At 41.6% G+C, this 14,335-nt stretch overlaps 1 protein-coding gene across 5 annotated transcripts in view; it reads right to left on the reverse strand.

Annotated features, from left to right (window-relative positions):
* LRRC6 (leucine rich repeat containing 6) overlaps positions 1 to 10,885 on the reverse strand; it is a 105,599-nt gene extending 94,714 nt beyond the window's left edge. For 3 of the 5 annotated variants that reach the window (XM_021942634.2, XM_021942633.2, XM_003903170.5), the window contains exon 1: positions 10,748 to 10,885. In XM_021942634.2, coding sequence (XP_021798326.1) covers positions 10,748 to 10,757 — 10 coding nt within the window. In that variant the 5' untranslated portion in view covers positions 10,758 to 10,885. The remainder of the gene's footprint in view (positions 1 to 10,747) is intronic. The other 2 variants (XM_021942637.2, XM_021942636.2) reach the window with 2 other exon arrangements.
* Positions 10,886 to 14,335: the final 3,450 nt, after the last annotated feature.

Consider the following 14,335-nt stretch of genomic DNA (forward strand, 5'->3'; position numbering starts at 1 on the left):
CTGTTGAGACAGGGTCTCACTCTGTCACCCAGGCTGGGGTGCAGTGGCACAATTATGGTTCACTGCAGCCCAGGATCAAGGGATCCTCCTACCTCTGCCTCCTGAGTAGCTGGAACTACAGGCATACGCCACCACACCAATTTTTTTTTTTTTTTTTTGTAAAGACAGGGTTTCACCATGGTACCCATGTTGGTCTCAGACTCCTGGACTCAAGCAATCCACCTGCCTTGGCTTCCCAAAGTACTGGGATTATAGGTGTGAGCCACTGCGACTAGCTAAGAAACTCTCTTCATCAAGGTATTATGTGTGTAAAATCGACAACTTTATGCAACTGTCAGATCTTCTCTTTTGAAGGCATGTAGATATTAGGAAATAATTATGTTGATTCATATGTTCTAACCATGAGACTGAAGATGAGAAAAATCCCTATTAGTTTAAAGAGGTGGAGTTTAGGGAACCTCCCTTAGCATGAATAACTAAATTACACACACACACAAAGGAAAGAAGAGGCACAACAGAGACGTTTGCCTGGACAGCAATGATTATATACAATTAGGATACATTAAAAGAAAATGGAGAATCACAGAGAAGGATAGAACTGTGAAGATCTGGAATTTCCCAGTGGACCTTTTCTAAACTCTCCTATCACAAGCAAACTGCCATGTGGCTTACCATTTTATAGCATGGAGGAAATTGTTGTTACCCAATGCTGCTTCACCTGTAATGGCAAACATCAGAACAAAAACCAGAGCTCCCAAGAAGAAATGCATAAAGATATCTACATGGTGCATGGAGATTATAGTGTTTCATGCTTTCGAACAGGAAAGCATTTTCAGTTTTATAGACTATCTAATTTAGAGCAAACATTCTTTAAGTCCAAGGAGCATTATTCGCCTTTAGAAATTTCTACTCCAAATAATATAGCACTGCACTTACGTGAGATTATTCTAGAGATTTAAAAATGCTTTGGGAAGACATACAAGTGCCCAACAAACATAAAAAAAAGCTCCACATCACTAGTCATCAGAGAGATGCAAATTAAAACTACAATGAGATACCATCTCACACCAGTCAGAATGGCTATTATTATGAAAGTCATAAAATAATAGATGTTGGCAAGGATCCAGAGAAAAGGGAACACTTATACTCTGTTGGTGGGAATGCAAATCAGTTCAACCCCTATGGAAAACAGAATGGAGATTTCTCAAAGAACTAAAAACAGAATGAACATTCAACCCAACAATCTCACTACTGGGTATCTACCCAAAGGAAAATCAATCATTCAGTCACAAAGACACCTGTACTCGTGTGCTACTGCAGCACTATTCACAATATCAGAGTCATGTATTCAACCCAAGTCCCCATCAACAGCGGATTGGATAGAGAAAATCTGGTACACATACACCATGGAATACTATGCAGCCATAAAAAGAAAAAAAAAAACATGTCCTTGGCAGCAACATGGATACAGCTGGAGGTCATTATCCTAAGTGAATTCATGCACAAACAGAAAATCAAATACCGCATGTTCTCACTTACAAGTGGGAGCTAAACAGTGGGTACACAAGGACATAAAGATGGAAACAATAGACACTAGGGATTCCAAAATGGGGGAAGGAGGGGAGGGAAGGGTTGAAAAATGACCTACTGGGTACTATGTTCACTATTTGGGTGAGGGGTTCACTTGAAGCTCAGACCCCAGCATCATCCAATATACCCATGTAACAAACCTGCACATGTATCCTCTGAATATAAAATTAAAAACAATAATACACGGTTTGGAATAGCTAGAAGGACTATATTGAAAGTTTCCAACACAAAGAAATGATAAATGTTTTAGATAATGGATATGCTAATTACCCTGATCTGATTACTATACAGTATATGTATGGAAACATCACAATGTATCCCATAAATATGTACAATAATGTGTCAAATGAAAACAAAATTAAAAAGTTAAATAAAAAAAGATATAAACTCTGCCCTCGAGGAATTTTCAGTCCAGAATTAATAAAAGGCAGTGACAACAGTGCAAGATGAATGATGAGCTTGAGAGAAGAGCTGGATACTGTGAAACACCTAGGAGGAGCACCCAACCCAGCTGCAGCTTCAGAAGCAGGGAATGTTGACAGAGATACACAGCACACATGAGAATTAACCAGAAAAAAGGAAGAGAGTGGAGCAGAAGAAACAGCACAGTGCAAAGGCCAGGGAGCAAGGGTATCTTCATTCACTTTGCAGCAAGAATATAGTGAACATACCTTCAGTAATGATGTTGTAGACACAATGGCAGACAGTCCTTACTTTCATGGAGGTTGCCTGGTAGAACAGGCAGAAAAGAAGTACGGTGTGCATACCACTGGGGTCATGTGGATGGTCTGGGATACCCAGAGCTTCTAATCCAGTCTTCGGAGAAGATGGAAAGGCCCCTATCTTCAGCTGAGACATGGAGGATGAGTAAGATTATTCAAGAGAATGGAGCAGATAAAAGACAATTCCAAGAAGCAAGCTCAGAAGAAGAGAGGCCATAGAGGATTCCGTAAATTATGTGGCATTCATTATGGCTAGAGCAAAGCATTGAAGGAATCGGGAAATATAAAAAAGCTAGGCAAGTCTGAGTCCACGGTAAAGAGCCCTGGAGAGCTAAGGACTTAGAATGAACTTGTGCTATAATTTAGAACCAGAACGTAACCTAAGGGATGCGGTGTGTAGTGTTGTCATGAAAAGATGATGTCAAATCTTTGCCCCACCATTCTCTACCTGTTTATGACACACAGATTTGGGCAAAACTGTTCATCTATTTTCAGTTTTCTCATCTGTAAACTGGAGATAATGTTAGTAATTATTTCTTAAAATTTTTTTGAGGATTAAATAATTAAGTAAAGCCCTTAGCACAGTGCCTGGTATACAGTCATTGGTCAATAAATGTTAGTTCCCTTTTTCTATAAGTATGTAAATAAATAAATAAATAATAAAATGCTTTGGAAACATTAATATGTTATCATAAGACTATTTCAAGAGAAACGGTATTATAGTACCTATTATGTGGTATGGAAGAAAAATATGCCAAGGCACAATATAAAACATACTGCTTTCACTTCCTTATTTTAGGAAATTTCAAATAGCAAAATATAAGATGCAGACGGGTGAGTGCTAACCAATACCTGCATGACTGGAGAAATAAGTACTTGATGAAGGATATTGACAGCTTCAACCACAGATGCATACTCCCCTCACTAAAAGATGCGGTGAAGGGATCCAAGGGTTTAATCAAAACACATCCAGCTCACGTAAGTTTCTTTCCAATTCATTAATATGAATGGGTTCTCCAAAATTTGAGGGTGTATCAGTAAAATGACTTTGCAGGGAGCAGGGACAGAGGGCACGCTGAGGAGGTTTCTGGGACACTGGAGGCTATCCTGCTGTGTTTGCTTCTAAAGTTTTTCATTACATTGAGCAAAGTTCTAAAAACTCCCAAAGCCAATAATTGAGTGTTCATTCCTTCAGGCTTTACATCATGTTTTGTAAGCAACTCTTTTTCCCTGCTAGATTAGAATAAAATCAACCAATATGTATTTATTGAAGATTTTGTAGCATTTTCAGACATCTTGAAAGACCTATCAGATATGTACATGAAATTGAGATTTAATAGAATGAAGGGGTTACAAACGGGTGAAGGTCACCTCTTGCAGCATCTAAAACATTTTTTAACCATTTTCAATGGAAACTCTTAAAAGCAGGATTGTACACTTGCCTGTCTTTTCTTGCTGACCCAGGCTCATCATAATTTGCGGCAACAGCCATATGGCACCCCAGTCTAGTGATATCTTTAGGGACTACTTAGTAGAGTGTGCTACTCAGAAGCACTAAGTGCTATGGGGCACTGAGAGAACCACATAGAAAGTATGATGAGTGCGCAGGAGAGTGATCGGTGCTACTGAGAAAAGGGAGGTCAGAAGAAGCTTCATGGAGGAGGAGTCTGAGCTAAATCTTTTTTTTTTTTTTTTTTTTTTTTGAGACGGAGTCTCGCTCTGTTGCCCAGGCTGGAGTGCAGCGGCGCGATCTCGGCTCACTAAAAGCAAGCTCCGCCTCCCGAGTTCACGCCATTCTCCTGCCTCAGCCTCCCGAGTAGCTGGGACTACAGGCACCCGCCACCACGCCCAGCTAATTTTTTTTTTTTTTTTTTTTTTTTGTATTTTTAATAGAGACGGGGTCTCTTAATAGAAATCGAGCCACGATGGTCTCGATCTCTTGAGCTCGTGTTCCACCCACCTCGGCCTCCCAAAGTCCTGGGATTACAGGCGTGAGCCACTGCGCCTGGCCCTGAGTTGAATCTTGAAATATGAGTAGATGTTTGTTAGATAAACCAGGAAAGGGCATCTCAGGCCATCGTGGATGACATGATGCACTTCTCAGGTCCCTCTTCAAAACTGAAGGATTAATTCCTCTAGCTGCTGGGGGCTTTATTGACAGACAGCCCTCGGCTGCCCACCTTCTTCCTGAGCTGCCTCAGCTGAAGAGATTGTTCAACCAAGGTCATGCCCTTTCCTTTCCCGGGAAAGTCCACATTCAATGACTGGTTAATGTAGGGGCTGTAAAGACCCAGTTCTTCACCCCAACTTGGGCAAGTCAGAAGGTTCATTCCAAGTTCAGATCTCCTGGTTGGTTTCCTAAGGCCTTTGTTAGATGCATCACAGCCCAACTTCTCCCTCTGCTCAATTTTGATTTCTTTCCTACCCACCCCAACGATGCTTCCTAATAAACCTCCTGCATGCTAATTCCCACCTAGATTTCAGCTTCTTGAGGAGCCCAACCTGGAAGAGTTGATACCAGAAGTGGTGCATGAAAGCAGATGCTAACAAAGATAGGATTTTGGAGTCAGATTACAGGTTGCCAGAGTGGCAAGGACACTGTTATTCCTGGTAGGCAGAACATAGATAGTTACTGGCCCAAGGCAGATATGCAGTTGTAGAGACTTGCCCTGGTGTTGAACAGAGATAGGATACAAGCAGAAGGGAATGTACTAGTAAGTGTAACATGTCAGGTGTTAGAGAAATGTGAGAGAAACAGTAACTTAAAGAACAATTATATTGTATCGTGTAAAGGCTGCTGCTAGACACAACTAATCAGGAAAGGCTGACAGAGGAAGTGTAAAACCAGAGGACTGCATTGGGAGCACTATGAAGAGGTTTTCATTTCCTGAAACCAGAGGACAGAGAAAGCTGAGGGCTAGGACCAGTACTTCATCATAAGATTAGCAGTGACATCAGGTTCTGGACATAAAAGAGTAATAAAACAGGGTTTACCCTCTAGCCCAAAATAACTAAAAATCTATACAAACCATACAAAAGTAATTTTTTAAACTTGGGCATAAGGAAATAAAAAGGAAAATTAGAAAGTATTTTGAACAGAATTAAAAATCACACACAAAAAAGCTACATATCAAAATTTACGGGATACAGCTAAAACATTACTTAGCGGTAAATGTATAGCATTAAATACTTATAGTAGGAATAAAAAAGGTATCGAATATTGGCTTCCACTTTAAGGATCTAGAAAAAGAACAAATAAAATCCAAAATAAGCAGAAGAAAGTAAATTATGAAGATTATAACAGAAATCAATGAAATGAAAAGCAGGAAAAAACAGAGAAAAATCAATAAAGATCAAAGCTGGCTCTTTAAGAAAATAAAATTGGTAAACTTTTAGTCAGACTTATCAGCAAAAAAGAGAGAATACACAAATTGACAATATTAGGAGTGAGAGAGGTGACAGCATATGTATTCTACAGATATTAAAATGATAAAAAATATAAGTAACTTTATGCCAATAAATTTAAGAACTTAAATTAAATGGGTGAATCCCTTAAAAGACACAACTTACAAAAACTCACTCAAGAATATATAGATGAGCGGAACAGCCCTGTATCTACTGGATATGTAGTTAAACACCTTTCTTTCCACAAATAAAACTATGGCACAGATGTCTCATTTGACTACTTCTACCAAGAACTTAGGGGAAAATAATACCCCATATACACAAACTCTTGTAGAAAATTGAAAAGGAAAAATACTTCCCATTATATTCTGTAAGGCCAGAATTACAACCAATCAAATGCATTACAAGAAAAGAAAACTACAGACCCATGTACCTCATGAACACATATGTAAAAATCCTAGGCAAAAAAGTTAGCAAATCCAATCCAATAATGTAATACAAAGATTATACATTATAACTAAGGGGGGAATTATCCAATGTATACAAGGTTGATATAATGCTCAGAAATCCATGTGACATACAATATTAATAAACTAACAAAGTGATAATGTCAGGAGATGCAAAACAGCAGTTGACAAAATCCACCATCCATTCCTGATTTTAAAAAGACAACAACTCGGAAAACCAGAAATAAAAAGGAACTCAACTTGATAAGGAGCATCCATAAAAGACCTATAAGCAATATTATATCGAGTGGAGAAAGACTTTTCCCCTAAGAATCAGAAAAAAAGGCCAGGAAATCCATTCTCTCCTCTTCAACATTATACTGAAGGTTCTAGCAATAGGCAAGGGGAAAAAAAGGCATTCACGTAGTAGAGAAGTAGAATTATTTCTATTTGCAGATGATATGACTGTTTACAGAGAACATCAAATGGAATTCATATAAAAAGCTACTTGAACAGGAAAGTTTGGCAAGATTGCAGAATATAAGATCTATATGAAAGAATCAAGTATACTTCTATATATTAACCATTTACAATGCCATCAAAAATATGAAGTACTTAGAGATAAATCAGAAAAATATGTGCAAAGTCTGTCTATTGAAAACTTCAAAAATATTGTAGACATTTTATAAGATCTAAATAAATGGAGATATATCCCTTGTTTTGGGGTCAGAAGATTCAATATTGTTAAGATGCTCATTCTCCCCAAATTGAGCTACCGATTTCACACAATCCAGGTCAAAATCCCAGGAGACTTATTTTTGTACAAATTGGCAAGATACTACTCAAATTCATAGAGAAATGCAAAGGAGCTGAACACCTAAAACAACTTTGATAGATAAAAAAATTTAGAGGAAAAACACTACTGGATTTCAAGACTACTTATTACAAAGCTCCAGTAATCAAGAGAGTGTGAAATTGGCACAAAGGAAGACAAAGAAATCAATAAATCAGAAAAGAAAGTCCAGAACACACATATTCATGCTACGGGTTTATCCAAAGGTTCAATTTAATGGAGAGAACATAGTCCTCAACAAGTGTTGCTGGTACTACTGGATTTCCACATTAAACACACACACACACACACACAACAACAACAACAACAACAATTTAATCTACATCTCACATCATATACAAAAATTGAGTCAAATGAATGATGGAATAGTATAAAACCAAAAATTATAAAATTTCTAGGAAAAAAAAGAGAAAAATCTATGTAAACTTAGCAAAGATTTCTTGGATATGACACCAAAAGCAAGATCTATAAAATAATAAATTAAACCTCAAAATTTAAAACTTCTTTCAAAATAATTAAGAGAAGGAAAATATAAGCCATAGATGGGGAGAAAATATTTGCAAATCATATATCTGATGTCTTATATCCAGAATATATAGAGGACTCTTAAAACTCAATGATAAGAAAACAAATCAATGTATAAAATGGGCAAAATACCTGAAGTCATTTCACCAAAGAAGATCCATAGATGACAAAGGTGTCACAGTAACACAAAATGCATTCAATCATATAAAATTTAAAAACAAAGACCCTAGATCTTCTCTAAATCACAATACACACCAGATTAAATGCACAGAGAGGAACTAATTCATTTTCCTCTTGCCACCGTCCCCAGGCTCAGTATTGGTCCTCCTGAGCAGACACGAACACCAAAAATAGCAGCCTCTTCCACTTTACATGAGAATTTGCACCATGACCTCTCTTTTTCTCACCAAACTGTCTCTTACTCATAAGAGACAACATAGCAACCATATACAAGAGTGCGGGCTCTGCTTACCATCCCAGATATACCACTTACTGTGTGGCACTGGGCACGCTGCTTAACCTCTTTGTGCTCCAGATTCCTCATCTGCAAAATGGATACGATGATACTAGTGACTACCTCAAAAGATTTTTGTGAGAATTCAATGAGTACACACACACAGAAACTTTCAGAATACTGACTAGAAGGCAATAAGCAGCTCAATAAGTGTGAGTGAGCTATTATTATCATCCTTTCTCAGGGGCCCAAATTTCTCCTTCAGCTGTAGGAAGCTGAGAACTGTGGAAAGAGCAGTGAAAGCCGAGAAGCTCATATCCTAGGTCCAACGTCTCTCCTGACTGATGGGATGTGACATTGGCTGGATCAATGTTCCCCTTCTCATCTCTAAAATGAACAGGTACACTAGATGATATTTTGAGCATGGTCTCTCTAAAACCTGTACTAATGACATCCCTGCATATTTTTCTGGAAAATACAGGAAAGGCAGTGGAAAAAAGGGCACACAGGAGCAGTCAGGAGATGTTGGCAAGAGGCAGAAGGCCATTTATTGGGAAGCACGGGAGAGAGAGAACACGTAAAAAGGGTTTGTGGCACAGCAAGAGAGGACCACTTTCTCCATCCACATCTTTCAAATCTGTCCACTTAGCCTCAGTCCTGTGGGAGGCAGTGCAGTGTAATGCAGGACCCAGAGGAAATCTTCATGGGTTCTGTTCCCAGCGCTGACAGTTACTATGTGATTTACTCTCTGTGCCTCACCTCAGAAATGGAGATGTCAGTAATCCTTCCCTGCCTTAAAAGGCTGCTGGGAAGATCAAACAGGAGAATGAAGGTAAAGCAAGTTAACCAAGCCTGGCACATCAGAGCTACTCATTGGAGGAGTGCTTGTCATCTGTCCTGCTGCCATGACCTCAGTTCAGACTACTGTCTCCCACTCAGTCTCCTACAGGGCCAAGCCATGCCCGTGAACAAAACCTTTTGGTTTCCCTGTGGCTCTTTTGATAAATTTCTAAATCTTAAGTACAAAACCTGTATAAGCCGATCCCTGCCTACCTGTCAGGCCTTGCTTCTCTCTTTGCCCTCCACTCCTTCTTTCTGTCTCACACCAGTTCCTGTCAGTGACAATTAGCCACCAAGAAGCCCTGCTCTTTCTCACCTTTGGGCAATTCACTGTGCCTTCCTGTTTCCCTTCCAGACAGCACCGCTTCCTCAGAGAAGCCTCCACCCACCCATGCCCTCAGGGTGCAGGCACCCCTCTCTCTCCCGGCTGTAACCACCATGCTTGTGTTTGTCTTCTCTCTCCCCAGGAGGGCAGGCCTATATCTGTCTCCTTCCTCACTGTTTCCTGCATTCAATACCTGACTCAAGGTAAACACTCCAATGCAAGTCTGAGAAGTTAATGATTTAACAAGTCAAAGTGGACGCGACTCAGAGAAAGAGGGCAAAGGAAAATTCACGACATAAAAAAGCTAATGAGAAGAAGAAGGAAAAAACAACAACAACAACAACTAGGGTGACACCAGGGCATGGTGAAGCAGCCCTGAGAAGAGAGGAAGAACTATCAGCAGCTGGTTTAGGAAAGGAGTTCTAACATCTACAAATCACTCCCCCCACCCCGCCCCTCCCACTTGCAGGCTGTCAGGTTTTCCGGGGCAGAAAGCCCATCATCTGGAGCGGTCTCTTGATTTAAAAAGAAGTTAATTATGACATTTTTACAATGATAAGTGATCGTTTAGGTGGAGCTGTACAAAACTGCTATATGGGGAGCTCAAAAACGTTGTTGATATCAAATGGTTCATCCAACATAAATTCCTTACCCGCATCACCTTGCAGTCTGTTAGTATATTTTTTAAGAAACACGTTTACAACCCGGCGCGGTGGCTCACGCCTGTAATCCCAGCACTTTGGGAGACCGAGGCGGGTGGATCACCTGAGGTCAGGAGTTCGAGATCAGCCTGGCCAATATGGCGAAACCCCGTCTCTACTAAAAATACAAAAATTAGCCTGGCGTGGCGGCGAACGCCTGTAATCCCAGCTACTCAGGAGGCTGAGGCAGGAGAATTGCTTGAACCTGGGAGGCGGAGGCTGCAGTGAGCTGAGATCGCGCTACTGCACTCCAGCCTGGCGAAAGAGCAAGACTCCGTCTCAAACAAAAATAACAACAACAACAAAACACGTTTATAACACTTATTGTGTCTAAAACAGTACTATAATTGCCTTTATTTTGGAGATGAAGAAGCTGAGGCCCAAGGGGTGAAGTCACTCGCTCAAAGTCACGGGAAGAGGGAGGACTTCAACCCTGGCTCCAGAGTCGGGACCCTCCACCGCTAGGCTACACTGCCTTCCGGAATGAGTCCGAAGATTGCGGCTTGGAGACAGTGACTGGCCCACGTTCACAGCGAGTAAGGAGCCGCTTGGCCGGAACCCGGTGTGTCTAACGCCAAATACCCTGCACCTTCCCCGACCCCCTTTCCTGGAGTCCAGTGCCTTTCTGCCTCTTCCTCTGCTTCCCACGGCCCCGCCCATTTTACAGATTAGGAACCTGAGCTGGAAAAGGCCAGGCTGCCCGGCCAGTCTGCAGAGGACCTAGCGCAGCCGGGGCTGCGGGGCGGAGGGCCGGGTGGGGCTGGGGTCCGCCCAGGCGCCGGGGAACCGACAGCGCGGGGCTGGTGCCGGCGACAAGGATCCCACGGGACCCGGGACGATGTCCACAAGGGGAACGACCGAGGACGGAAGGTGAAGGGGGGCTTACTCCAGCCCATGGCGCCTCTCCAGTTCGCTGGCCCCGCAAGCCGGACCCGGACCCCGAAGGACGCTTTTCACCCTTCACCTCCCCTCCTCAGCGCGTCCCCATTGGAATTCGGGAGCCATGGCAACGGGGACTCTACGGCGGCCGCGCGGGGCCAAGACACGTTCCCTGAGCTCCGCGGAGCAAGCGGAGGAGACTGCAGTGAAGGGTCTCAGCAGACAGGGGCTCTCCAACCCAAACCCAGTCTTCGTCCTCGTCCCACCTCCGACTTGCCACAGACTGCTTCCCTCTCCCACTGGTCCAGACTGAACAAAGAATCAGGACGCTCCTCTTTCCTGTGCCTTCCAGACCGCCTTTGACTTTTTCCTTTTTGTGTTTGATTTCAAGCTTCCAGAGCCAAGAGATCTGGATTTCGCCCTCTACTCTACCAGCGGCGTGACCTTACACTTACTTCTCCTCAGTTTCCACATCTGTAAGATGAGAAGTAATAACCTAAGAGGATCACTGTGAAGCTTTAGATAATTTGAACGAAGGAAGGACACTATAAAATCAACAGGCTCACTATAAAGGTTCGTTGTCATTGTCATAGTCCAGTTTTTTAAAGTCACTCCCCAACACCCATTTCCGGCTAACAAGTTTTCCATAAACGCCACCCATTACCCCCTCCATCAATTTCCCTATTCTCCAGTCTCTTAATTGTAAAATGTAGGAAGTATATCTCCTACAGCCCCACACTCCCCTCACGTTTCCCCAGACCCTTCTCCAAAAGTCGTCGTAAACAGTATGGAGTGCGTGCTTCTTATCTTGATATGTGTATTATGTTTGCATTTTAAAAGAAGATTCCTAGAGCAATGCTGAGTGCAAAGAAATTAATTTTTCTAGCAAATAGCTGTTAAGCATTTACAGCTGGCAATTATTAGAGTTTGCCAGGTAGAGACAAGTTCATGAACTTGGACAGAGAGGCAGGAAAGTCTAACAGAGTGAGGTGATGGGGGGAAGCAGACACATTAGTTTGACAATAAAGAGAGCTAGATAGAAGAGATCTTCAAACAGTAAGAATGAGAGTTTAGATCGGGGGTAATGGGGGCCTTAAATGCCAGGCCAAAGGAATTGAACTGGAAGAGTGGGATTTCAGGCACTATTTCCCTGAATATTTGGATTTCTAAGGAGTGAAATATTTGGATTTCCAAGGAGGCCAAAAGGCACTCAAACTATAAACTTGCCTGACATCCACTATTATTTTTCTGAAAGCAGGTTAGTGTGAGGTGAACAGTATTAGCTCTGGCATTGGAAACATAGATTAAATACACAGATTTATTACTGTGTGGCATCAGACAGATGACTTCACCTTCGAAAGCTGCAACTTCTCTATTTCCACATGAAGATGACAATATGGGTAAACATTCGTGGCTGTGCCACTGACAGGTCTGAGTGCTGATGTCTGATTACTCACAAAGGAGATAAAATGCTATGAGCAGCAGGCAAGTTTAACAGATACGCCTGGGCTTGAATTGTGCATTTTAACAACAAGGGGTTCATCAAGGCTAAAAGGGATCTAGCTTCTGGAAGGAAGCTGCTACTGGGTAGAAAGGTTAGTTTTTAAGCTGACAGAGCCATGAGGTCAGGCCTACTATAAAGGATCTCAGCTTGCAGTGAACTAGGATTGTGCCATTGCTCTCTAGCTTGGGTGACACAAAGAAACTATGTCTCTTAACAAAAATTTTAAAAAATAATAAAAAAAAAGGATCTCAGCCTCTGGATCAGGAGACAAAGGGAGCCACTCCAGTCCGTAGATAGTTCTCAAGAGCAATTGCAACCCAGGTGTTTGATATGTTGGCTCTAAGCTTCTATCCTCATTCTCAGACCTACTCATTGTTGACCTAAAAAAAGAAACTGAGGTAAAATTAATATAGGTAGGGAGTTTTATTTGGGCCAAGGTTGAGGACTGAAGCCTGGGAAACACTGGGAAGTGCTCTGCGGAACAAAGTTGAGGCTCCAGTTTTAAAGAAAAAAGGACTAATCAGGAGAGGGGTGACAACGAAAGTTGCTTGTTAGGAATTCTCACTTGTTTACAGAAATAACATTGATTAGTTATTGGCTGTACGTTGTTAAACTATGGGGAGTGAGTTATGATGTCCAGTGTACAGCATTGTTAGGTTAATTTATAGCCATTGGTGGCAACACTCAGTCTAGAGACATTATGGCAGGCAACTTTGAAACAATTACTTAGCTTAATGGGATTGGAACTTGACTGGAACTTGACTGCTGTCACATTTCAGTGCCTCTCTGGGCCTGATAATTTAAAGGGGGCTCCCATTCCTCAGATGGAAAGTTTATTTTCTTTCTCATCACTCTTGAACTCTCAATCTTACTCTTAAACTCTCTAGTTGTCAAAGGGGCTGCTGTGGTTTGAATGTTTTTGTCCCTTCCAAAATTCATGTTGAAATTTAATCCCCTGTGTTGCAGTATTAAGAGGCATGGCCTTAAGGAGGTGATTGAGTTGTAGGGGCTCCACCCTCATGAATAGGATGAGATGCCCTTATAAAAGGGCTTGCCAAATGGAGTTCACCCCTTTTCGCCTTTTCTATCCCTTCTGTCATGTGAGGACAGAGGGCTCCTTTCCTCAGAAGAAGGCAGCAACGAGGCACCGTCTTGGAAGTGGAGACCAGGCTTCATCAGGCACCCAACGTACCAGCACCCTGATTTTTATTTTAGACACAGAGTCTCAGTGTGTCGCCCAGGATGAAGTGCAGTGATCATGGCTCACTGCAGCCTGGAACTCCTGAGCTCAAGCAGTCCTCCCACCTCAGCCTCCCAAGTAGCTGGGACTATGTGTGAGCACCATCATGTCTGGCTAATATTTTTTTAATTTTTTTTTTTTTTTTTGTAGAGATAAGATCTCACTATGTTGCCCAGGCTGGTCTTGAACTCCTGGCCTCAAGGGATCCTCCCGCCTGGGCGTCCTAAAGGGCTGAGATTATAGGCGTGAGCTACTGCAACTGGTGCCTAGTGCCCTTATATTGGACTTCCAATATTGGACTTTTATCAAGAATAAAAATAAATTTTTATTCTTGATAAATGACTTAGTCTTAGATATTTCATTATAGAAGTACCAATAGACTAGGACACGTGTCTTGAATTTTTTCCTGTGAAATTTTACATCTGTGGGACTCAAGCATTCTGTTCATTCATTCATAAATGAATAAACAACGAGGCTGTCATTCTACTGGAGAAAAATCTCTAAGGTATTTTTAATCACTGTGCGCTCAACACTGCCCATGTACTTTGAAATTACTAACTCAGTTCTCACAGTAACCCTCGAGGAGGTCATATTGTCATGAACATATTACAGATTAGGAAACCAAAGCCCGGTGATATTATTTTACTAAAGCATGGTGAATCAGAATGTTGTGCCTAAACCTTAATTCTATACTGCATCACTTTTTTAGACTGAGAGCTACTCGAGGCCAGAGAGGAAATTTTGTTGTTGTTGTTTGTTTGTTTCCATCCCTGAATCCTAGCTCTCAGCACAATTCCTGACACTCGTTGGGTGCTCAATAAATATTTGTTGAATGATTGAATGAATGAGTC

Source organism: Papio anubis, chromosome 8 (genome assembly GCF_008728515.1).
Source record: "Papio anubis isolate 15944 chromosome 8, Panubis1.0, whole genome shotgun sequence".
In the NCBI taxonomy this organism is placed as follows: domain Eukaryota; kingdom Metazoa; phylum Chordata; class Mammalia; order Primates; family Cercopithecidae; genus Papio; species Papio anubis.